Consider the following 26,489-nt stretch of genomic DNA (forward strand, 5'->3'; position numbering starts at 1 on the left):
ATTGTTTTCCTTCCACTTCTCTAATTTCTGTTTTTAGTGTTTGGTTACCTGGGGTTCTACAATTTAATCTAGAATTGTATATACCCTGACTCCCTCTCCACTGAAAAGCATGGCTTGCTTCCTCGATCTTTAATTCCCCTCCTCTCCAAAGATCTGTTTCCAAACTTAGCACTTACATCTTTCCATCCATCACTTGCCTAGCTGTTTTCTCTGTCTCTACACAGAGAGCTGCCCAGAGTCATTTTTGGACCATCACTGACTTTGGCAGGGAAGCAGGCACTTAATTAATGTCCTCCCTCCTCCTCCTACTCAAAGCCTAGGACTTTTTTTCCCCTCCCTTTCAAAGGCTTTCAAAAAGATCCCCTTCCCAACTGCAAGCCCTCTATCCCAAGAAGGTAAAGACCCCACTAAGGCTTCCCAGGTCAGTGCAAGTGGCCCAGTGAGGCGTACTATCCAGTGTTATAAAGAAGCTCTCTCTGTCTGCCTATCCTCTTCCTGGTTGCATGTACTTATTATCTCAGATGCATTGATGGATTAGGGGTTATTAGGGGGCTTGAAAAAGCCATACATCTCCAATGTGCCCATTAAATTACAGAACCCCACTTAGATTGAACCATAGCAATACCAGATGGGTCTTTAAGTAATTTCAGTCTGTATTTTATAAGGGGAATACTAACTCTACCTCTAACCCCAACACTAGGTGGGGGAAAGTTTGGGGTGATGGTAGCCAACTTCAAGTATCTGAAGAACTATCACTTAGAAGAGAGATTAGATTTGTTCTCCTTATATCCATCCTGATATCTGCCAGAGGAGCGTGGCAGGTGAATTCATAAACAGCTGTATAGGAATAAAAATTTCAAAATAATATATTTCTGCCCCTCTTTCAGAAAGACACATCTAGTGAAATTATTAGAAAGCAATCACCAACAAAGAACTTAGTAAAGAGGAAATTATCAATATGGAAAGAGAACTAAATGGAAGAAGTAGGAAAAATAGTATTTTTATTGCAAACAAAACTCAAGAAATTGAGTAAATTAAGCATAAAGAAGGCTGTAATAAATGCTTATTGATTGATATAGGCTAACAAATTTTAGAATTTGAATAAACTAAAAGACTCTTTACAAAAATATAAATTATTTAAGTCAACACACATTCATTAAGAAATTACTATGTACCTATAGTTCTAAGCACCAAGGACACAAAGAAAGACAAAAATATGGTCCTTGCCTTCAAGGTGTTTATATTCTGAGTGGAGACCACATGCAAACAACTATGTACACAAGATATACATGGTCATAATCCCAATTAAAATTTGTTAGCTGATGATTGCCCCCAAAACGAACACAAACGAACACACACTCACACACACACACACACACAGCCCAAATAGGTTCACATGGGAACCTCTCTAAAATTTCAAAGAACATCTTTTTTACTACACAAACTATTTCTAAATAGAGATGTTGAGTTATTTTTAAGAAGTAAATATGACCTTGAATCTAAAATATGATAGGGACAGCACAAAAACAGAAAATTGTAGGACAATCTAATTAATGAATATATATAGAAATACTAAGCAAAATAGAATAAAGCACCAAATTTTTAAAAAATCATTCATTGTGACAATGTATGATTTATACTGGGAATGTTAAGATGATTTAAGATTAAGAATAGGATTATATCAAGTGCAGAAAATGTATTCAGTAATACTGCACAGAGAGTAATTTGAACTAAGGTTCCTTGAGTCCAGAGAAAGTAATTTTTCCACTGCATCATGTTACTTCCTAAATATTATCCCTAAAGGCTCAAAAATTATTTTAAAAATGATCCTCTTTATAACAATAAAATGGCTATTCCATTTAATCTCTTTGAACAAGAATTTACTAAGTGTCTTCTATGTGCAAAGTTCTGTGTTAGGCATTAGAGATATAAGGATGAAAATAACCCAACCTACACCCTCAAAGAGTTCACAAACTAATGGAGGAATAGACGCTTACAAAAATATATGTGGTACAAGGTAGGATGTTTTAAGGGTACAGTCGAGATCAATGCAAGTAGTCTTGGATAGTTTGAAAAGAAAGAAATCACTTTCAACTGCTGACATCAAATGACCCCGGAGTTGGATATTGAAGAAAGAGGAGGATTCCATTGGGCAGATGTATAATTAAGTCACCTAGACATGTTTGGCCTCTATTATAAAACTGAATTAACAGAAATAAAAGGAAAACTAAATAAACAAAAGTGAAAATAATGCTTTTGACATTGATTACTAGAGTTAAAATTATAATGAACCCTAAATTATGTCATAGATGTAATACCAATAAAAATGTCAATAGATTTCCTTATACAACTGGTTAAAATCATAACTAAAGTTATATTGAAAACAAAGTTTGTAATAAACAACTGAAAAAATTAGGTACCAATCATTTAGGAAATGACTGAAAAAACTGTGGTATATAAATGTAATGGAATCTTATTGGGCCATAAGAAATGATGGACATGACCAATTCAGAGAACTATAGACGAGTTGTATGAACTGATGCATAGTGAAATGAGCAGAATCAAAAGAACCATTTACATAATGACCATAGTAATATAATGGGGGTGGGGGGTAGGACTTTGAAACAGCTCACAACTCTGACTAAAACAACAACTATTCATGACTTCAAAAGACTGAGGATGAAGCATGCTCCCAACCTCTTGACAGAGAGGTGATGAACAATATTCACAATGAGACATCATCCTCATACATGGTCATTGTGTTGATTTGTTTTTGTTGGCCTATACATATTTGTTACCAGGGAGGGCTTCTACTGGGAGTTAAGGGAGGAGGGAAGTGGGTTAGTCATTAGTAATAAACATGAAAAAGCATCAATAAAAAATTTTTGCAATACAAAGAAAAAAGAACAAAAGGAGATACTATTGAAACCAAAACTTAATATATATTACTTTTTCAAGACTATGTAACAGTTCACAGTTTCTTATACAAGCCTCTTTGGGTGAAAAAAGACAAAAGAAAAATTGGCAGGTAAGAATATTAAGGGGGCAGTTAGGTGGCACAGTGGATAGAGCACCAGCCCTGGCTTCAGGAGGACCTGAGTTTAAGTCCAGCCTCAGACTCATAACATTTACTAGCTGTATGACCTTGGGCAAGTCACTTAACCCCATTGCCCAGCCACAAAAAAAAGAATATTAAGGATTCATTTGGTATTAAGTAAGATGAAGAAGGTAGACTTGCTCTCCCAGACTTCAGAATACATCACAAAACAGTTCTTGTCAAAACAATCTGGTATTGGACAAATAAAAATAAAATGGAGAACTAGACCCGTGGAACAGAGCAAAGATCTTACAAATAAAGGGAACAATGTGGTTTTTTTTAAAAAAAACCTTTAAAACCTCTGGAAAATACAAAATTGTGAAAGCATTCATTGTCAAATAAATGTTATTGGGGAAATACATGTTGCTAGGATAGTCTCACCTCCAACCAGGAAATAGAATAAATTCTAGCTGTATCATAAGATATAAACATTAAAAGTTCAAAAACAAATTCAAGTTTTCAGTTGTAGAGAGAGGATTTTTTTTTCTACTAAACAAATAAAAGAAATTATGGTGAGTTTTTTTTACAGGGAAGGGGAGGGTTAGAAAATAGAGTAAGCTGAAAGGCAAATAAATGTGTAATATTTTCTTCAGATGACTGCAGAGTCTAGAAAATATTTTGTTATTTTTTATGCCTAACACATAGCTATTGGCTATCATTTTATATAAAGATATGTAATATATAGGATTTTAATTTTAGAAAATTAAATGTGATGAATTAAGGGAGTAGAAGGTGAGCATCCCATTGTGCTATGTTGAGTTGGCATTGTTTAGCAACTAGCAGTTAGATTGGTAAAACAGAAAAAATTAAAATTAATTTCCCCCTTTCATATGGGGATAATACACTGTTTATATGTATTTAATTAATAAAAATATTTGAATGACATAAAAAGATAAATTATTAGGTATAAAGTAGAAAGATTTAATTACCCTGAAAAAATTTCTGCACAACAAAATATGGCGAAAATATCAGTCAATAAAGATTTATTAAACACCTCCTATGTGTTTGGCATTATGCTAAGTGCTGGGGATACAATGACCAAAGTAAAACCGTCCCTACTTCCGCAGAGATTACAGGAAAAATAACAGAATGGGAAACCTTTGGCAGCACATGTAACAGACAACAGTTTAAATTCTACAATTGATAATGAACACCATAGACATTGAAGGACAATACCCAATCCTCACTGAATAAATATTCAAAGATATAAATAGACAATTTACAAAAGAGGATACATTAGAAGCAGTCACTTGAAAAACATTTTAACCTAATAACTGAGAAAATTTAAATTTAAATTATTACCTTAAGATAATCATTCATATTCATGTAGGGACTGGACATGGGATTGTATTGGTTTAGAGAAGTCCCAAATAAGGAAACTCTTTCTACCAATACAGATTGGGTACCTATTCTTCAATTTATAGCCAAACTTAGAGAAGTGTCTAGAGCACCAAACAATTAAGTGACTTGCTGGGGCCACACAGCCAGTATGCATCGGAAGTGGAATTTGAACCCAAGACTTCCCAGTTTCCAGACCAACCCTCCAGTACCTTCGATTTCTCAGCTTCTTAGCAGAAACAACTCAAAGTGACCAAACACAATTGCTTAGTCAACTACTTATTGGCAGAATTGTGGAGAAACATGTGTTCATATGTTGCTGGTGAATTTACAAATTGGTAGGTGCTTTCTCTTTTTGGAGAGTAGCCTGTCAAATGCCTGGCTCACAGTCTTCCCTCTACCTACCATTCCATCCCCTGCTGTCACACCTAATCATCAATTCCACTAGCCTTTTTTCAGTCTGGACTCCAAGCTTAATATGAGTCAACCATATGTGTCAGCCAAAAAAAGCTCATGTGATCTTGGGCTGAATTAAGAGAGGTACAGCCTGCAGGAATAAGGAAGGAATTGTCCCAACGTACCATGCCCTGGTCTGATCACATCTAGAGTACTAGGTTCAGTCCTTGCCACCACATTTTAGGAATGATAGAAAGTACCTAACAAGGCAAATGAGATGGTGATGGGACACAAGCCCATGCCATGTAAGGAGGTAGGGATTTGTAGCCTTGAAAAGACTCAGGGATTGCTATCTTTAAGTAGTTGAAGGGCTTTGGAAGGATTAGCCTTGTTCCATTTGGCCCCAGAGGGCAGATCTAGGACTACCTGCTAAAAGTTCCCAACAGGCAAATTTAGGTTTTACTATAATCAGGAATAACTTCTTAGCAATTAAACCTGTCCAGAAGTAGAATGGGCTTCCTCAGGAGGTGATAAGTCTTCCCAGGAGCTCTTCAATTAAAGGTCAGATGGCCACACGCCAACTGTTTTGTAGAAAGCAGGACCTTTTTTTGGGTATGGATTAGCACAAGATGGCCATACAATTCTGAAATTCTAAGATTTAGTCATACTGTCTCCTCCCTCTAAACCAGTCTAACTAGGGAAGACGGCAAGTATGTTACTATTAAAGTCATTTCAGTCCTGCGCAACTCTTCATGACCTCGTTTGGGGTTTTCTTGACAAAGATACTGGAGTGGTTTGCCATTTCCTTCTCCAGCTCATTTTACAGATGAGGAAACTGAGGCAAACAGGGTTAAATGACTTGCCTGGGGTCACAGCTAGTAAGTTTCTGAGGTCAGATTTGAATTCAGGGTCCTCCTGACTCCAAGGCCAACACTATCTACTGTGCCACCTAGCTGCCTACAGCAAATACGGGAAGGGAAGATTCCAAAGCCCAGGAGTCCTTAGGGTACAATAACAGGTCGACAGCAGTGCCTAGGAGTTCAAAAGGCATGATGCATGGCAGAGTATAAAGCCCAATGGTTCCCCACCTTATTTAAAGAATTAAAATTGATGACTCTTTGAGTGGCCATGTCTCCTGCCAACCAACATATATCTCTCCAAAGAACAGCTCACATTGCTCTGAACACAATAGATTCCTAATAAATATTTATTGAACAAATGAATGAATGACCCAACAATCCCATCATTGGTAATATACTCTTGAGTATTACGGAAAAGAAAAACAAAGGCATAGCTGTTCAAGGATATTTATAGCAGCGCTGTTGGCAATTGCAAAGAACAGAAAACAGCCTTTCCATACAATAGCTGAAGGATGGCTGCATGAGCTAGGGTTTATTGGTGTAATGGAACATTAGGATGTCAAGTAAAATGATAATTTCAGCAATCACTTACTAAATGCCTGCTATGGGTTGAACAATGCAGTGATGGCTTAATGGATAGCGGGCTGGTCCCAGAGTCAGGGAGACCTGGGTTCAAGTCTCACCTCTGACATCTACTGGCTGTGTGACTCTGAGCAAGTCATTTGCCTTAAGCAATTCTCTAAGCAAGAGAGAGTACAAATGGTCCAGTTCGGGGGATAAATGAGAGATTGAAAGACTTTTGGGAAACCTTAAATAGCCATTGAAAGAAAGCAGAACCAATATGGCAAAGGCATGGATGACAATAATATCAAAGGAAATTCATACACACCAGCACATTTTGTACATTGACAATGAACAATACCAAAGAGTGCAAAGGGGGACATTAATGGAATAGCTAATCAGTCATTGGGCATTTGTAAGTTTCAGGACAGTGTTTTTAAGTGTAAAGAGTTGTAAATGAAAATTTAATTAGTATCATTGTCCCAAGTTAAGTGTGTACTTTAAACACACAAACACAAACACACACACACACAAATGGGCCAAACTTTGCACAGGAATTAATAGTATTTGCCAAGCACTGTGGGTCTTAAGTAAAAAGGCCACATCAGTGCTATTAAACCAAGCAAAAGATACACAAAGGAGGAATAATAACGGTCATAAGGAATGTAGTCACTGAGTTAGACTTAAATTTTGTTTGAAATTATTGCTGGGCTGTACAAAGGAAGAGAATGCCACATTCCCTGCCAGTATGCAGCTAAACCGATTTCCTCCCTGTGCTGATTATGGGGCACAAATGGCTTCTTTGTCAGAAAACATGTTTTTACAGAGGTTAAATGAAACATCAAAACCTAAATCACCTCTGTTGTAAACTCCCTGCTAACATTACTGTTTTCTGATTACAGAGATGCCCAGGATCCCTGGCTACAACAACGAACAAATTACAAATTCCTCACAGTATTTAATGATTGGAGTATTTCTTGATGTCTTAGGAATAAAGAATCAACTCAGTCTAGAAAATGTGTAATTTGTTTAAGCTACTTACAGCATGGCTCTCATAGGATGTTTACAAAGATAGCAAAAAAGACCATGGAAAATTATTTTATTTCATAAGAGTAAGGTGCCCCCTCTGGATTCCTCTAGGGATCTCTGTAGGGAGAGGCAGAAGACCTGGGTTTAAATCCTGACTCTTCTTTCTACTTCCTGTGTGATCTTGGGCAATCACTTTTCTTCTCAGTTTTCACCAATGTAAGAGGAGGAATCAGACTAGATTATTGGTGTCAGAGTATAAATTGGATGTTCAAGTCGAAATGGCCACTAAACCATACATAAGGATCCTTGCAGCCACACCTTGACTTAGAAAACCACATATTCACATCGTTGTTGGTGGTTAGTTATTCCACTCATGTCTGACTCTTCATGACCCCATTTGAGGTTTTCTTGGCAGAGATACTGGAGGGGCTTGCCATTTCCTCCTCCAGCTCATTTTACAGATGAGGAAACTGAGGCAAACAGGGGTAAGTGACTTGCCCTGGGTCACATAGCTAGTAAGTGTCTAAAGCTGGATTTGAACCCAAGAAGAGAGTCTTCAAGACTCCAGGCCTAAGCAATCAGGATAACCCCTCCCTTTCTTCAAGGCACATGTGCCACCTTCTACATGACCCTCTACCCCCTCTGTTCGTTCTCTTTCTCTTTCACTTTACATACATTTGCACAAACTGTATCTACACATTTGTGTATTCGTCATGTCCCTCTGAAGGAAAAGAAACTCCCTTAAGGCAGTAACTTTTGCTTTTGTCCTTCTATCCCCAGTGCCTTGCCCATAGTGGGGGCTTTAATAGGTGTTTTTTGAATGGCACTGAATTGAACACCAGGAACTCTGGAAAGGTCGCTGCTTTCATTTATGTCTCAGAGAGGAACCATAAACCACCTCTAAATAAAAGAAAGGAGAACATTTCAGCATCACTTCTCCAGAGCATCCTATAGGGGAAAATAGGCCAGGAGGCACGAGCTCTGATCATAAAAAAGTAAATAAGACTGATTACAAAAATCAACATATGGAGTTCTAATTGTCCAAAGACTCAATGAGCCAGTGCCGCAAGGTTGAGCAAATTAATGGGCCCCCACCAGCCAGCGAGGGTGTTTTGGCAGGATTGCATTAGGGGAAGCCGACGTGTTCAGAACAGGTGCCTTCACCCCCTAAAAGTGGAGGAAAGCAGTGATTGCAGAGGCAAGAGGGAAATGGGAAGGAGCAACAGTAATCAGCTCATGCATGATTGAAATGAATCTGTTGTCATATTCTGATAGCTGTAAAATCCTAAAATGGAACACAGAGTACAGCTGCTGGAGAGATTTTTCTCGATGCCCTGATTGCCATCTTCTCCAGAACTAGGGTTGGTTTGCTCTTTGGCATACCGTGAACATGCACCTGCCTTCATTCTCAAGCAGGGTGTCACAATGGAAATTAAACTGAATGACCTCCCAAGGTCCTGCTGTGTAATCCAAGTGTTGAGCTGGAAGGAGCCTTAGAAGTCATTGAATCTGAGCCCCTCATTTTACAGATAAGGAAACTGAGGTTAAAAGACTTGACCGAGATTTGAACCTAGGACCTCTAAATCCATAACCAGGACCTTTTCCATAGTACAATGCCAGTCAAAGCTCATAATCAAAAGATTGGATGACCTTAAGAGCAGAATTTGGGCTCCAGTTTTGGTTACTGTTTGATATTCAGATGATAAATGGGGTTTAATACCACACTCTTCCCAATCTTCCTGTCAATGGCCAATTAAAAGATGTATACAGTAAGGGCACACCTCCATGCCACCAAGGGAGATATGAATGCTTCCGGTCTGAACAGGACAGAGTCTGCTTTGGAGACAGCAACCAGAGAAGTTGCTGTGTTTTGGTTTGTTTAGAGTTGGGACTTGGAAAGTAGAGGGAGCATACCACCTTGTCCAGAAAAATCTAGAGGTTTCAGTGGACTTTAAGTTCAATTAATTACTTTTAATATATATTAGTTAATAATACAATGTGGCAGCCCCAAAAGCCAATGCAATCTTGTCACTACACTCAGAGTGGCACCACTTCTAGAAAGAAGGAGGTGACAGTCCCATTGGACTCAGATCTGGTCAGATGACATCTGCAGTCATTGTTGAGTTCAGTTCTGGGCAACACTGGTTAAGAAGCTTGTTGATAAGATGGCCAAGTGTTCAGAAAAGGGCAGGGAGAGTAAAGGACATTTCTCAGTGTCTTAGTCAACAAGCATTTATTGAGTGTCTACTACATACCACACTCTGGAGATAGACAAAAAGTCTTTGTTCTCAAGGAGCTTATATTTTCTCAGGGGAGACAATGTCTGTATGTTACATCTTAAAGACTCAATCCAAGTACCACCCTTTATCCAAAACCTTTCCTGATTCCTCCAACTATTAGGGCTTTTTAATTCCCTCAGCTATTTTATGTGTATTATGAATGGGTATATGTGTAACCTATTGTGTGTATATATATCTAAATGTATGTGTGTGTATTATGTACATATATACATGTGTGTATATTGTGTATACATATATACATATTCTGCCTATATATATATAGATATATAGATATATATATACACACACATATATATATGTCTTCGTGAAGACTTTCGTACTAAGTTTAAAAGTTCTGGTACTAAGACTTTGGGAACACCCATATTTATGGAGAATAAATACAAGGTAGTTTAGAATATGTATATATATGTCATATATACACAAACACACAGAATAAATATAAGGTAATTTAGAATATATGTATGTGTGTATATACCATATATATATATATACACACACACAGAGAATAAATACAAGCTAATTTAGAATACACATATATACTTCACATATACACAGAAGAAATACAAAGTAATTTAGAATAGATATGTATATATATATCATATATACTTATAGAATAAAATACAAGGTCATTTATCATACATATGTATGTGTACATCATATATACAGAATCAATACAAGATAATTTAGAATATACATGTATGTGTATTTCATGTATAGACAGAATAAATACAAGGTAATTTAGAATAGATATTTATGTATGTGTGTCACATATATATGCAGAAAACATAGTTTAGAATACATGTTTGCATAGAATAAACAAATATGTTCTATACATATACAAATATATATTCTGTACATGTATAGAATACATGTCTATTATATATGCATATATACAGAATAAATAATTTAAAATACACACAGAGCAGTTTAGAGAGAAAAGAATAAGTGTGGGGAGGGAGTCATACTTTGTGTAGAAAGTGATGCTTGAGGTACATTTTGAGGGAGGTGAGAAATTCTCTGTGGCAGAGGTCAAGAGGGACTACATTCTAGGCATGGAGGGTGGGCCAGTGCAAAGGCATGAGATTCTGTGTTTGATAAATGGCAAGAAGGCCAGTTTGTCCCAACACTGGAGAGCAGGAAGAAAAGGAATGCATGGGGTAGTGGGAAAGCCAGATGGGGCTGAGTTGTGAAGGATTTTAAAAGCCAAACAGAGGAGTTTGTTGACTCCTAGAGGGAGTTGGAAGCTACATAAGATAAGGGGAGTGAAATAGTCAATCAGAACTTTACCTAAAGAACAGCACTTTGGTAGCTAAATGAAGGATGGATTGGAGTGAAGGGAAACTTGAGGCAGAGAGAACCATTAGGAGGCTAGTACCATAGACCAGTGAGAGGTGGTATTGTTTGTCATTTGTTTTCAAAGAGAGCCATGACATCAGGAAGGTGATGCCATGACTTGAAAGTGAATTGGATTTAAGTGAGGGAGGGTTGTGCAAAGTCACCTGCCTCACTGTCTCCTCCAGAGTCATTTGGATTCGATGGCAAGATACGCATCAGGATAACTGGAGATGGCCCTGATGCAGTGGGAGATCTTGGCCTTTTTAAGCTAAGGTCTTTCCCAGGTCTCAGTTTGACTGAGGCAACACCCATTCAGTGATTCAGGCTAAGTAAGAAATGAAGCAAAGAATGGCCTCTTTTACCTAATCAAAAAAAATAGGGTCCTAAATGAGGGTGGTGGCCTTACGAGTGTTGAGAAGGGGCAGATGCCAGTGAAAGTAGAAAGGATATCATCAGGCAAGTGAATAGACGACATCTCTGGGGTAAGAAGTCAAAGATAATATTGAAGTTGCAAATCTGGGAGACTACAAGGATAGGGGTGTCCTCGATAGAAAGAGAAGTTCAGAAGAGTGGTGAGTTTAGGAAGGGGGGGGAGGCAAAAACTGAATTCTGCTTTGCACCTATTGAGTTTAGGATGCTTATGGAATATTTCACCTGATATATCCAAGAAATATCCAATAGGCAGCTGGTGATGTGGGAATAGCGCTTAGCAGAGATGAAGGCTGTATATATAGATCTGAGAATCATCAGCATAGAGATGATAATTAAACCCATGGGAGCTGATGAAATCCCAAAGTGAGTGTGTATAGAGGAAGAAAAGAGAAGAAGCCCCAAGACAAGTTTGGTTGAAGGAAGTGGACGTGTTTTGCCTGAACTCAGGAGGGACAGGATAACTATTTTCAGGTACCTGAAGGGCTGGCTTGTGGCAGAAGAATCACATTTATTCTGTTTGGCCAATGAGTATAGAACCAGGAGCAATGGGAGCAGATTGGAAAGAGGCAGAACTTCTAACAATGAGAACTGTTCAAAAAAAGGCAGGAGGTAGGAGGCTCCCCATCCCTGAAAGCCTCCAAGTAGAGAGTGAATGGCCACTTGACCAAGTTGTAGCTGGAATTTTTTTTTATCAGAAATGAGTTAGGTCAGATGGTCTGAGGACACATTCAACTGTACAATTCTGTTTTTCTCTGATATTCAGTCCTCTGCAGTCTGGTGGACACTGTAGTTTCTATTGGGACCAATGTAGTTTTCTTAAACTTCTATGAAAAAAATGAATAAGAAATTGACTTTGTGATGCTATCCCTTTCATTATATGTTGTTTCATAATCCTGCTTCCTGGGAAGGTTTATACAAGTTCCTGATTGCAAAAAGAAAAAATGAACTAGAACAGTGGTGGGGAACCTGCAGCCTCAAGGCCACATGTGGCCCTCTAGGTCCTCAAGTGCGACCTTTTGATTGAGTCCAAGTTTCACAGAACAAATCCTTTTATTAAGGGGATTTGTTCCGTGAAGTTTGACTTCAGTCAAAGGGCCGCACTTGAGGACCTAGAGGGCCACATGTGGCCTTGAGGCCTCAGGTTCCTCACCCCTGGACTAGGAGATCACATTTTGAAATCCCTTCTAACCCCTGTAATCTCTGATGTTTTCCCCTCTTGAAAGACAAAAATCTGCCACAGACTGGATTGTTTATAAAAATTTATGTGTACTGCGTAGCTCATTGTCTACCCGAGATTTCTTTACAGTGTCAATTTCAGGGAAATTAGCATATCCAAGCATTATTATTATTGTTATTATTATTCATTACTGGTCCTGACATTAATTCAGCTTGGGCTGTTTCTACCTTGGTTGGGGAAGGGCAGAAACAGTGAGAAGTGTTGGAAAAATTTAAGGATGACAGAAGTAAAGCATCTAGAAAAACCTTGCCATTCTAAATGATGATCCTCTGATCTTACCTGGCAGGCTACCCGTTTTGTTTTCTCTTTTTAACGGAGATGTAGCAGATGGAGAGGCAGATAAGACAGACTTCAGAAAGATGAATTTAAGACACAGATTTAGAGCCAGGATGGATCATAAGATCACAGATGCCCTTTCATTCAACCCCCTCATTTGATAGATAAGGAAAGTGAAACCTGTCCAGCAAAGTGAAGTGACTTGCCCAAAGTCAAACAGGTGATGAGCATCCGGGGACAGAATCTGAAAGCCAGGTCATCTGAGGTGAAGGCCAGGGCTCTTTTCATGACACCAAGATTTAGGATCATTGATTTAGAGCCAGGAAAGATCATAGAACAACAGATCCAGAGTTGGAAGGGTCATCTAGTCCAACTACTTCCTTCTACAGGTGAAGAAATTGAAATCAGAAAGGTAAAACAGTTTGTCCACAGTCACATAACTAAGTGGGAGAACCAGGATTCAAGCCCAGGTCATTATTTTTCTAAATCCAGCATGCTTTCCACCATACCATGCTGCCTCCTGGATTCTAGTCCTCTCTTCGACTCATTAGTTCTAATAACTTCTCAGTGTCTCAGGCAGCTGTTTATGACTATGAGTTACAGAGCGACTTGGGGCAAGACACTTAACCTCTCAGTGCCTCAGTTTCCTCATCTGTAAAAATGAATGGGCTAGATCAGATAGCCTCTGAAGTCACTTCCAGTTCTAAATATATGATTTTTATTATGCTCTCACTTGCTAATTTTCATTGGTAGAGAGAGTTTCCACACTAGGACTTCCCTATGCAGATGAAATCACACTTCCATGCACCCCACCAAAAAAAAAAGCAGCTAGCATAAAAGAAAAATGACAAATGGAATCATTTCAAATTCCATTGCAAAGCACAAGGAAAATGGCTGCTTTTTGTCAATCCAGTGTATAATATTTAATAAACTCTAAATAAGAACAATAGAAGCCTAACATTTGGCTAATTAATTCTCTTTATGTGGAAGGCTATACATGTTCGCTAAGGGACAAAAATGAATGAATGACTAAAAGACATCGTGTCTGAAGAATGAGAAAAAAAGATTGTCTAAATCACAGCAAAATGGCTTAGGTGAAAGATTCAATTGCAGCATCACTGTTGAATTGAGCAGGTTTAGATTCCAACTGCGTCTGAAAAGACCTCCAATTCCTCATCCCATTTCAGAGTTTTCAGAAATAAGCTTGGGCAATGGAAGCAGACAACCAGGAAGAAAGGCTAGGTATTTTTTTTCCTGATGAAATTTCACATGAGAACGAGCCAAGAAGTTGGCCTACATAAGGCAGTGAGCTGGGTGCCGGGAGCTCAGAACAGAAGGCTCCGGCATGTCAGTAGTGAGACGGCCATGCAAATGGAGTAAAGATGAGTAAACAGAGAGAGGAGAAGAGAGACCAGGTTGGTAAAAGCCCACAGCAGTTCTTAAAATGAGAGGCCCTTGATCCAGATCTTGGAACATCTCAATAGCTTTTCCCATTTTGCAGCATTATTTAGGGATCTCAGTCTGGAGCTGTAAGGGACCTTAAAGATAGATAGGTAGACTGACAGATGATTTTTAAGTGCTTACTATGTGCCAGGCACTGTGCTAAGGTCACCTATTCTGAGGCCCTCATTTTACAAATCAAGAAACTGAGGTTCAAGAGGTTAAGCGTCTTGTCTAAAGTACTGAGTACAAGTACTAAGTGAATGTCTTTAACAAATTGATTCAGCTCTTGATGAACTGCTAAGAAGGTTTTCCTCTTACCTTTTCATGTGTTTTCTTCCTTGTTTTCCTACCTGTTTTACCTGGAAAATCCATCAGGCTAACTGTCAGGTAAGTAAATTTTGACATTTAACATTATAGGGTACAGGGGAAGGGTGTTGATGGGGAAAATGATGTTTAAAAAGATGATTTGGGAACAGTAATAACCATTGCATCTAGAGGAATATGCATGTATATACACATGCTCATGTATTTACATACATATTCATATATATGGACATATATGTTTATATATACACATAGATACACCAGTACTGAAGGCAAAAAACAAAAGCACATGATCAATTATATGCAGCACTAAAAAACTGTTGACCAGGGCCAAACACAAAGGTACTGTAGTTTCAAGTACATTGATTTTAAAAAATGAAAATTTCTCATAAGAATTTAACCTAAGAAGATGAACAAGTCTCAATGATGAAGGAACGTAAGCAAGTGCTTATGCATCTTCATTTTGCTTGTTACTGATTACTACAAGACTGTTTCATTCATCTAAGGGATTTGGAATATGAGATGGCTGGTAGGCCTAATAAGATTTTGCTGAAAGTACAAGTTGTGTTTTTGGGAAAGACTGACCCTGTTCAAGAAAAATTCAGAAGGTCGTTGTTTTAGAGCAGTGGAAGCTGCATATTAGTGAATTATCATAGCTAAAGAATTCATCTTTCAGTGGCCAGTCTACTTCTGATGGGCCTCTCTGAACACATTTAACTAGGCTGGGCCTCAGCAAGCAGTAATAGTTCATTGTTAAGAATTTACATAATGTAAATTAGTTACCAGAGGAAACACAGTAAATCAATACTAGTGGGGGACCTCAACTTTCCCCTCACAGATCTAGGTAAATTTAATCACAAAATAAACAAAAAAAAGCTAAGTTGATGAGTTGAATTTTAGAAAAGTTAGATATGATAAATCTCTAGAGAAAACTTAATAGGAGTAGAAAGGAGTATACTTTTTTTCAGCAGTGCATGGCACCTTCACAAAAACTGACCATGTATTAGGGCATAAAAATCTCACAACCAAGTGCAGAAAAACAAATACTAAATGCATCCTTTTAAAGAACTTACACAAAACTTTTCTAACTGGCAGAAACTTCCACACTTTATACTCTACTGTCACACATAGGCCTTAAGAACCCAGGGTCCCCTTCATTCCATGATTAAGCATTGGAGGATATGTGGAGAGATAACCGACATTGATCAAACCACAGATTCCTCAAGGATTAATGTATTAAGTTTAATTAGAAACCCATGTGTTGAGTGAAGAACAGAGGGATAAAGGATAATAAGGACTCATTATTTTCTTATTTTTAAAGCCTAGAACTTTTCTTCTAAGGTGTTCTTAATGTTGGATTTGGGAACTTTTAAAAAAAATTTTGATAACTAGATAATTGGTTTCCTTTATAATTTTATGTATTTTGTTTTATAAATTTTTAAATGCTTTTTAAAATTTTATTTTTATTTTTAAATGTATTAAAATTTTATTTTATTTAATTTGAAAAATGCTTTTAAGCAGTATATGGAAAAAGTGATCCATAGAAGGTACAGGGCATATAAAAGGTTAGTAACTCCTGCCATAGGGTGACCAGGTGTGGCTTCAGTAACTCTCCTAGGAGCAAGAAAGTCTAGAAATGCAGGAGGGGACAGAACTCCTTGTTTTCTTTTAGTGCCTGGGAAGGAGAGTATTCCCATGGATTGGCAACAGAGACATTTTTTTAGCTTTTGAAGTGCAAGACAGACACTTTATAAGCCTGAAGCATAGTCAAAACCCAAGAGAAGAGAGACAAACATGTAAATTAGAATGTGTTTGGTGGGGGAATAGATGTGTGTGTGTGTGTGTGTGTGTGTGTGTGTGTGTGTGTGTGTAATATAACTTTAGTTCATTTATATCTTTCAAGAGGAAAAATTATGTGTTTCAGTTGCCAGGCAACATGTCCTGTTCTCACAGCTTTCTAATTTTATTTTCAGAAATCTACAGAGCAGATGAAGAAAGTCCCGACAATCATTCTTTCGGTCTCTTATAAAGGAGTCAAATTTATCGATGCAACAAATAAGGTATGTGAGGTTGATGGGGCAGTAGATTAAGAACAGTGCCTGAGGCTACTTTATAAACCAGCAGGCACAAGGCCAAGTACAGATTTCCAGTGTGGTAGCAGACACATAGCAGTACCATGGTCCTAATGAGAGAGTCAGAGATACCTGGATTCAAATCCTACCCCTGGTACTTCCTAGCTGAGTAACTCTGGGCAAATTCCCTAATGTGGGGGCATCCCAAAATCCTAGTACTGTTTTAAATTTGAATAGATTGAATAGATGAGTTAAAATAAATAAAATAGGTTAAATTTGAATAAGATTTGGAGGACACCCAGGTTATAGAACGTAGAAAGTTCTTTACATCCTACATTCTTTTCTAGTCCTTGTCAGCTACCAGTTCTTCCCCACTCCCCCAACCCCTCTAAAAAAAAATCCTGTTTATTTTCTGTATTCTGCATGTTCCTAAGTAACTCACTCCCTAGATCTTACAGGCGGTATGGTGTGATAGAAAGAATGTTCTGGCAAAATTCAAATCTCAGTTCTATCACTTACTAGCTGTGTGACCTTAGATAAGTCATTTAGTTACTATAAGCCTCAGTTTTCCTCATCTGTAAAGTGAAGGCGTTGAATTAGATGACTTCTGGAATCCCTTCTGGATTGACTGCTATAACCTTGAATTACACTGTGTCATACATGAGATTACAATCTGAAAGGGGCAGAGGGAAGTCCCATGCCAGGAGTTCCCCACGCTGATGACATCAAAAATTACTTTTGTATTATATACTTAGAGCTGGGGAGGGTCAAAAGAAATCAACTAGCCCCAACCAGCACCAACCAGCCCTCTTATTTTTATAGATGAGAAAAGAGGCCTGCAAAGGTGGCCTATTCAGATTTTAAATCTGTTTCATAATCCTTTGCTTTCTACCCCAACCCATGAACCCCTCTTCCTAACTATACATTCACTTTATTTTTAGTCTGTTAGGTAGTTTTGTCTTACAAAGATTCTCCTTTTTTCCCTTGCTTCTTTTTTTTTAGGCAATTGGGGTTAAGTGACTTGCCCAGGGTCACACAGCTAGTAAGTGTCAAGTGTTTGGTCTGAGGCCACATTTGAACTCAGGTCCTCCTGACTTCAGGGCCAGTGCTCTATCCACTGCCCACCTAGCTGTCCTCTTTTCCCTTGCTTCTTAAAAAGATCATAAGACTATAGGATTCCAGACTTAGAGCTAAAAGGGGTCTCAGAGGCACTTGAGTCTGATCCCCTCATTTTACAGCTGAGGAAACCGAGGCACAGAGAAGTTCAATAACTTGCCCGGGTTAACACACAAGGCCTTTCCTGAGGCATTCACCCCTCCCCAACTGTTAGTACTTCTCTCCCCCAAAAATGTGCTGATCAATTACTCTGTATATTTTGTATATTACCATATATATTTTGTCTCTTCTTATATAGTTAGGTGACGTTTTTCCCCAACTGAATGTAAGTTTCTTGAGGGCAGAGCCTGTCTTAGTTTTATCTTTGTATCTCCAGGGCCTGGTACGTGCTAAGCATTTAGTGAATGATTAACCATGATCCCCATCACCATGTTCTTATCTTTTGAGCCACATAGGGTTAAGCACCTTTTACCTAACTAATCAACACTTCTGTGAAGTAAGAGGCACAATTTTTAAACCTTCTTCCTCAGAGGGAATGTCACTAAATAAAGGGCTTTTTACATGGAGTTATATAGTCATACATCTATCTACCTATATATATATATACACACACACACACACACTCTTCTGGATGATAGATTCAACACATGCAGATCCACTGAATGGACACCTAACAGTAAAAATCGCCGTAACTCACATTGGTATCATACTTTTCAGATTTACAAAGTCCTTTCCCCAAATAAAGCCATTTCAACCTCACAACAACCCTGTAAAGTAGAGTAGGCTTCAGATATTCTCATCCCCATTTCACAGATAAAGAAAGCAAGGTTCAAAAAGGTTAAGTGAAATCACCTCATCTTTCTGAGCCTCACATTGCTCATCTGTAAAATGGAGACAATATCTGGAAAGGAAAGATATTAGGTGCCTGTGGTTGCTCAATAAGGATCAGGGGCAGTATCTAAACCCAAGTCTCCCTGACTCAGCATCGTCTCCACTAAACAAGGCTGCCCATTGATTTGTCAGATTGTGAATTAGCACTTGAGATTCAAGCAGAACGTAGTGGGTAAAGAACTACCCATGAGGTCAGGAAGACCTGAGTTCCAGTCCCCCTCCGAATGCATAATTCCTGTGTGACACTGGGCAAGTCACTTATCCTCTCAGAGCTACAATTAACTCTTTAAAACTTTTAGTGACAGAGAAGGTTCCAGTCTGCATTGGTGGAGGTCTTTTCCTCACCTGCGAGTTCCCTATACCAGTGAAACCACAGGTTCAGTCTCTATCCCTATATTCCACTTAATTTTCCATACTGGGAGATGGGCAAAAGAGCTTCAACACTCATCCTGTTGAGAGACAGAGTCAAGAGAAGTTCAGGAAGATGATAATGGCTTGATGGGGCTTGGTGGAGCAGCCCTCCCACTATCAAACACATAGTATGTACAGGGAAGCTACATTTTGTGTAGACCACGTGCCAGGGATTCTTCCCTTTTGTTGACAGCAAGGGGATATGACCCATGCACAAAGCTCCTGAGCCAGCACTGTCCTGCATCTCAGGTGGCATCATCTTGGAGCCACTCCTGGCAAAGTGAGATACTTTTACCTATAATGGCACCAACAAGATTTCATTTGCTTGGAGCTAAGAATAGTTCTATTGACTGATAATACCATCAAGTTCAAATTACATAAATTCATAACTTGGTGGTCCCAAGGGATTCCTTTCTCTAAAGTCAGCTACAGGTCTTGGGTCACACAGCCAAGAATAGAGAATACCAGCATGTTTTTGATTTTGGAATTATACCAGTTTACAATCATGTAATAAGTGGGTAGCATGGTATACTGGATAGAGGGCAAGCCATGGAGTCAGGAAGACGCAGATTCAAGTCATGCCTCTGACACATATTGGTTGGATGACCCCATATGGATCACCCCAGGTAAATCTCTAAGACTATGATATGCAGATGACTTAGAGATTGGCATTGGTGGAGTGAGTTTCCACACCAGGAGTTCCAGGTGTGATCTGATCAGGACAGAATATAATGGTACTCTCACCTTTCTCATTCTGGTTATGATACCCTTCTTAAGGCAGTTTAACATTAAGTTAACTTCTTCAGATTCTATGCCACACTGTAGGTTCATGCTAAGTTTACAGCTTACTGAAAATTCTAGCCACACATCTCTCCCTGCCTGCTTCCTTACTATAGTTATTGGTTTTGTTTTGTTTTTTAACTCAAGTATAGAACTATATAAATATAGATATACATAGGTATATCTATATCTCCTTATTAAATTTCATCTTATTAAAGTCAGCCCATAATTCTATCTCAGGATCCTTCTGGATCCTTCCTCTCTCATCTGTCAACTAACTATTCCCAGTAGTTTTATGCCATCTGAGAATTTGATAAGCGTGTCATAAATGCCTTTTTTCTGAGTCACTGATAAAAATGCTGAAAGGTTCAGGACTAAGGACAGATCCCAGGAATTCCCCATTATAGTGGCCATGACACCAATAACAAAGACTCTAAGTTTGGTTCTTGTAGCAGTCAGGCATTCACATAGCTACACCATCTAACCTGCATCTCTCCTTCTGGGGAGATTTTTTTTCCAGATACATTGCTGAAATACTGGAATTCTATAACTGCAGAATTTCCCTTGACTGGTCAAGTCAAGTCAAAAAAGCACCTACTATGTACCAGGCACCCTGCTAAGCTTAGACTCTGAGCTCCTTCCTGGAGATCAGGGAATGGTTTTTGCCTTTCTTTGTATTCCCAGAACTTATTACAGTGCCTGGCACACAGTAGGTGCTTCATAAATGCTAGCTGATTGACTAACTGCTAAGGGCTGTTACCATGTTTTTAAAAAGGAAAAGAAATACAGTTGGCCTAATATAACCTATTTTTGCCGGACCTTAGTGATGACCACTTCCTTCCTAAGTCCTCACAAGCCATGCGATTAATAACACATTGTAGATTTAGAGCTAGAAGGGACCTTGAAAATCATTTGTCCAACCTCCTCATTTTACAGATGAGGAAACTGAGGCCCAAGGAGGTAAGGTGGTTTTAGGCTCCTAGATTTAGAGCTGGAAGAGACCTCAGAGTCTATCTAGTTTATTTTTAAAATCGAGGAAACCGAGGCCCACAGAAATTAAATGGACTTTTCCAATTGCACGATAAACATCAGATGCAGAATCTGAACCCTGTGCTCTTACTACGATACCACATATCTCCAATCCGTCACCACCCAATCACTATGTGTTAGGGGCAAGACTTCAACCAGGTCTTCCTGACTCCAAGGCTAGCTCCCATTTGGGCACTCAGTAAGTTAATGCCATTAGCCCACCTGAGTTCTAAAACTGCAAAGGAATAATAATAACAAAACAACAACTCTACCCATTTATATGGAACTTTAAGATTTGCAAAACACTTTACCCTGGGCAAGTCACTTAATCTCTCTTACTTAGCTTCAGTTTCCCCAATAGGGAAAACAATTGCACCGACCTCCCAGGGCTGTTGTGAGGATCAGATGAGATAACATAAGTGCTTTGGAAACCTTAAAGCACTGTATAGATGCTAACTATCATTGCTATCATAGGATCATATATTATTATGTTACGTTATTTATTCTTATTCTTAGAAAACTAAGGCCCCGAGAAGCTCTGACTTTTCCATAGTCACACAATGTCTTGGGTAGGATTTGAACCCAGGTCTCATGAGTCCCACGTCTAATGCTTACTCTACTGCACCAGGCCACCTTCTTCCTTCACGGTTAGTTCAGTCCTATCCATAAGCAAAAAGCCTGAGGCCATGTACCAGCTTTTACCAAACAAGTCATCTATAAAGCAGAAGAGTCAGAGGATGTAGATGGGAATATTGTCTGGGTAACTTTGGGCAAGTCATTGAACTTTTCTAATTCTTGGTTTGATCATGTGTAAAATAAGGGACTCAGGATCACCGAGTCTTTGAGGTTCATTCCACACCTAGATTCTGTCATCCTAATCCCTTGCTGAAAAGTGAAAGGTGCTGCTGAGCTCTGCTACCTGGAAAGCATAGATGCTCAGTAATGTGCTGATAAGCCAAGGACTGATCGTCATAATCGTAGCTAAATTTATATAGCACTTTAAGGTTTGCAAAGTACTTTACATATATTATCTCATTTTATCCTCACAACAGCTCTGGGAGGTAGGTATTATTATAATCCCTATTTTACAGATTAAAAAATTGAGGCTGAAAAAGGTAGCCTTGCCCAGGATCCCAAAGCTAGTGAGTATCTGAGGTGCATTTGAACTCAGTTTTTTCTGACTCCAAGTTCAATGCTTTATCCATCGTGCCACCTTGATGTCTCCATATAGAGGCTAAATCAAGAAAAGCACCATATCCTAAAGTCTACAATGAGGGTGTTTTATCATTGTACAATACAAAAAAAATTATAAAGAGAGACAAATGGGTATGGTGGGAAAGAACCCTGTGCTGGCATTCAGTAGGCCAGTGGAACTTAACTCACTCTCAGCTATTCTTGGTACCATGTCCCTTAAGGAGCAGTATTACCAACAGCATCCCTACTCTGCCACATACTAAGTGCATTGCCTCAGTACAATCAGGAATGCACTGGATGTGAAGTCAGAGGACCTGTGTTCAAATTCTGCCTCTGCTGTGACCTTCAGTATCTTCATTCCCCCTGCCCTCAGTTTCTTCATCTGTAAAATGAAGAAATGGCTTCTGAAGTTCCTTCCAGCTTTAAATCTATAATCTTGTAATTATAATTAGCTTTAACTTTCTCAACCTCACTTATTTCATCATTTCCAGTTTTTTGCTTCTACTATAAGTACTACTATGAATATTTTGGTGTACATAGGTTTTTGACTTCCTTCAGTTCTATGACTAGCAGTAAAATGTCTAGGTCGAAGGGCATGGACATTTTATTTCAGCACAATTCCAAATTGCTTTTTAGAGTAGTTGGACCATTCGCCATCTATAGTGTATTCTATCTCTATGGCTGTCTTCCCACAACCCCTATAACATTGATTATTCCCATCTTTTGTCATCTTTGCCAATTTCTGGATGTGAAGTGATTTGACTTTCTTTCATTATTAGCAATCTAAAGCAATTTTATATGGTGAGTAATAATTACAAGAACCATTTGTTGACTATTTTTTCAGTTAACAGCTTCTCTTCTTAGCTTAGTTGCATTGATTTTGTTGGTATAAAAGATTTTCAATTTCATTTGATCATTTTCCTCATCTTAAAAAAAAACCAAATTTGCACTCAATTATCTCTGCAGTCCCTTCTATCTCTGATGTTTTACTATTCTGTAATTCAACAAGCATTTATTAAGTAGTTCTGCATGAAGAGTATGCCTGGCCTATTTGAACGAGTTTCCTTATCTGTAATATGGGAATGACAATCATCATATAAGCTCCCTTAAACGGTTGTGAGGCTTAAATGACATAATGCACAAAATCTATGAATTATTTTATGAACATAAATTATTATCATGACTACAGAGACTAAAATGTTAGATGTGTGCCCTATCTAATGACAACCATTTCATCAGAAATATTTAATAGTGAATGAATGGCAACACAATGAAACCAATACAAAGTCTTCTAATGCATTCATACTGCCTGCATTTAAAAAGGATGCTCCGTCATTCAATTCAACCCATCAGGCTTTTATTAAGCACCTACTGTATGTGCCAGGTACCAGGTAAGGTACTGGGGATGCAAAGACAAAAGTGAAACCATCCCAACCCTCGAGAGCTTATATTCTACTGGAGTGTGCAACAACAAAAAAAAAGTAATAATAATTATAGTACAAGGCACGCAGTGAAAGAGACAAAGAGAGATCCTGACAAAGTTCTCCAGGAAAACATGAGAAGGAAGAGAGAACCTATTGCAGGGAGGGGGCAGGAAAGTCTTCACAGAGAAGGTGACATCTGAGCTGAGCCCTGTATGAAGATATAGATTCCAAATGGCAGAGATGAGAAAGGGGCCAATTCCCAGTGCTGGGAGTGGGGTAGATGTTGGGAGTGGAGCTGGGCCTCAGATTTCATTATTGATAGGGAACTCCCAGATGAGGAAAATTCCCCCTTCAAATTCAAATCAACACTTGCTTTGCAATTTATCATCTCAGAGAGCTAAGGTAATGGTATCAAACTCAAATAAAAACCATAACAAGTCTTATATTTCACATAGGAAACCGTACATACATATGACTTAGAAATCCACAAATTAACATTATCTATGTTCTATTGTATTTTTATTGACTATAAGTATTTCTCAATGACATTTTAATCTGGTTCTGACCACACTCGAGAGGGTTGCTGGACCCTTGTTTGACAGCCTCAGGCCTCAGGTACTGAGAGATGAAGTGACCTGCCTTCCCAGGATCACATAGTATCTCAGGAAGGACTTGAACCCAGGTCTTCCTCACTCTCAAGCCAGCTCCCTACCCTTTAAGGGCTGCTGCTTCTCTGAACCCAATGTGGAAGGAGCATCTGTGACAGCTGGAGTCAAGATGTCTGGGTTTGAACTCCAGTCCCAACACATACTAGCTGCATAACAGCAAGCATATCACTTTATTCCCACTGAGCCTCAGTTTTCTCATCTGTAAAATAGGAACAATTATCCTTGCACTCCCTAACTCCTGGAGTTGGATTGAGGAAAGCACTTTGTCAGCCTTAAAAAGATATAGAAATAGGAATTTTTGTATTTGCTATACATTTTATCATGGGAGACAGGATGGCAGAGAGGATAGAGGGATGACCTTGCAGTCAGGAAAGCCTGAGTTCAAGTCTGCCCAATGACAGTTACCGGCTCACTCTCTGTCCCTGAGAAAGTCACTTAACATAGACAATTCTGTAAGACCATGATTTGCAGATGAGGCTCCACGCAGTCTGACAGATCTGAATCCCCTAGACCAATTAAATCTCAGCTCCAGTCCCCCTTACAAAAAGGGTTAGCATCTTTTCAGGTCTAGCACCTGAATTTCATAAATGCTTACTGCTTGATTATTCAAAATCCTAATTAGTACTTTAAGGCATGATTTTACCATGGAGATTCTGTGGTGGAAGTGTTAACTTAGCTTGACCCTCCTATGTGAAATATAAGACTTGTGAAATCCAAGCCTACGTATGGAATATGAGAATAGTTTCATTTATTAATGGCCATTAAGCCTGTAATCAAGACAGAGCTTAAAGAAATACCTGAATGTGGATATTTTATCCTGGTAATGAACTCATATCTTCCAGAATTCTTTCACATCCAAATATCTGGACCTGAATTCAAATGTGGCCTCAGACACTTGCAAGCTGTGTGACCCTGGGCAAGTCACTTCATCCTGTTTGCCTCAGTTTGCTCATCTGTAAAATGACTTAGAGTAGGAAATGGCAAACCACTCCAGGGTCTGCCAAGAAAGCCTACCTTTGATGCTTACTACCTGGATGATCTTGGAAAAGCCATTTAACCTCTGTGGGTTTCAATTTCCTTATGAATGAGGGGTTTGGACTGCATGGCCTCTAAGATCTATGATCTTCCGGTCAATCTTTGTGGGTTTATGGATGAGACAACTGAGGCTCAGAAACCTCAGGCGATTCATGCAAGGACACACAGCTAATTAGTTAATAATAGAGTTTCCAGACTAGAACTTACACTTCCTAATTCCCAGGACAATGCTCTTTCTACCACCATGTTTGATTTCTTTGTTCCTAAGAAGTTTTTTGATGTATAAATGGTAATTAGCAATTTGCTAATTTCCCTTTTCTCTCCTATGAACGTTGGCCTCCATTAGATAGTGAGAGACAGGGAGAGGTTTGTTTTCTCAAGTAAGGCTGTTCTGTCTTTTCAAATAAATGATTTGCATCTGGGTTCATTGGGTGTGGGCGGGGTAGGAACAAGTACTTAAGAGGCAAGTTATGAGACTCGAAATTTACAACCCGACAACGTGGGAGAAAAAAATGGCATCAGTCATCATGACTTGAAGAGAGAGAAGCTGCAAATTATCTCAAATTAAAAACTGAGCACAGAAATGATTTCGCACAAAAATAATTTAAATCCAATAAGCTTCACCAAGGCTGATGACCCAGAGGTAGGGGGAGACATCTGCAAACTGCCATAACCAAGTTCCCACAGTGCCCTCGCCTCGATCCTCAGATTTAGAAGATCCCTCTGGAGGGAGCAGAAGACGCAGACCAAGTACTTGGCTGAAAATTGGAAGATGTGTTTTATGTCGACTTTCTGCTTGGAGTCAGAGTGAAAAGGGCCTGAACCCACCGGTTCCATGGTTTCTACATCTGGGTAAATGAAGAAGACAATAAAAATTTTCCCCCCCCAGATGCCTTGAGCAAATCAGCCCAACACTAACAAGATAATCTGGAATGTTTGTGAGGTGGGGGGAGGAAAGGATTCCCAAAAAAACCATCCTTTTGTTTAATGCAAATCTGTCGCCTTCTAAGAACTTCAGACTCAAATGAAGAGCAAATTAAGAGTTGTGTACTGTGTGTGCCAGCATTCAGGGCCTGCTCCGTAGGGAGTCTCCACTTGGGCTTTTGAGCACAGTTCTGGCACCTGGCCAGCCCTCACTGTTTGCCGCTGTTGTGCCGTGGGTGCCACTTTGTGTGGGAAAGGTTTCATTCTCTGCCTCAGAGAAAACCAAACAGAATTGAGAGGAAATATACGCCTTATTT

General features: G+C 38.9%; 1 protein-coding gene across 13 annotated transcripts in view; it reads left to right on the plus strand.

The window, feature by feature from the left end:
- The window catches only part of ANKS1B (ankyrin repeat and sterile alpha motif domain containing 1B), a 1,327,097-nt gene that overhangs the window by 1,271,100 nt on the left and 29,508 nt on the right, over window positions 1-26,489 (plus strand). For all 13 annotated transcript variants that reach the window (XM_027855805.1, XM_027855806.1, XM_027855807.1 and 10 more), the window contains 2 exons: window positions 14,680-14,691; window positions 16,602-16,688. In XM_027855805.1, the coding sequence (XP_027711606.1) occupies window positions 14,680-14,691; window positions 16,602-16,688 (99 nt within the window). The remainder of the gene's footprint in view (window positions 1-14,679; window positions 14,692-16,601; window positions 16,689-26,489) is intronic.

Source organism: Vombatus ursinus, unplaced genomic scaffold, assembly GCF_900497805.2.
Source record: "Vombatus ursinus unplaced genomic scaffold, bare-nosed wombat genome assembly UNPS02011334.1, whole genome shotgun sequence".
In the NCBI taxonomy this organism is placed as follows: domain Eukaryota; kingdom Metazoa; phylum Chordata; class Mammalia; order Diprotodontia; family Vombatidae; genus Vombatus; species Vombatus ursinus.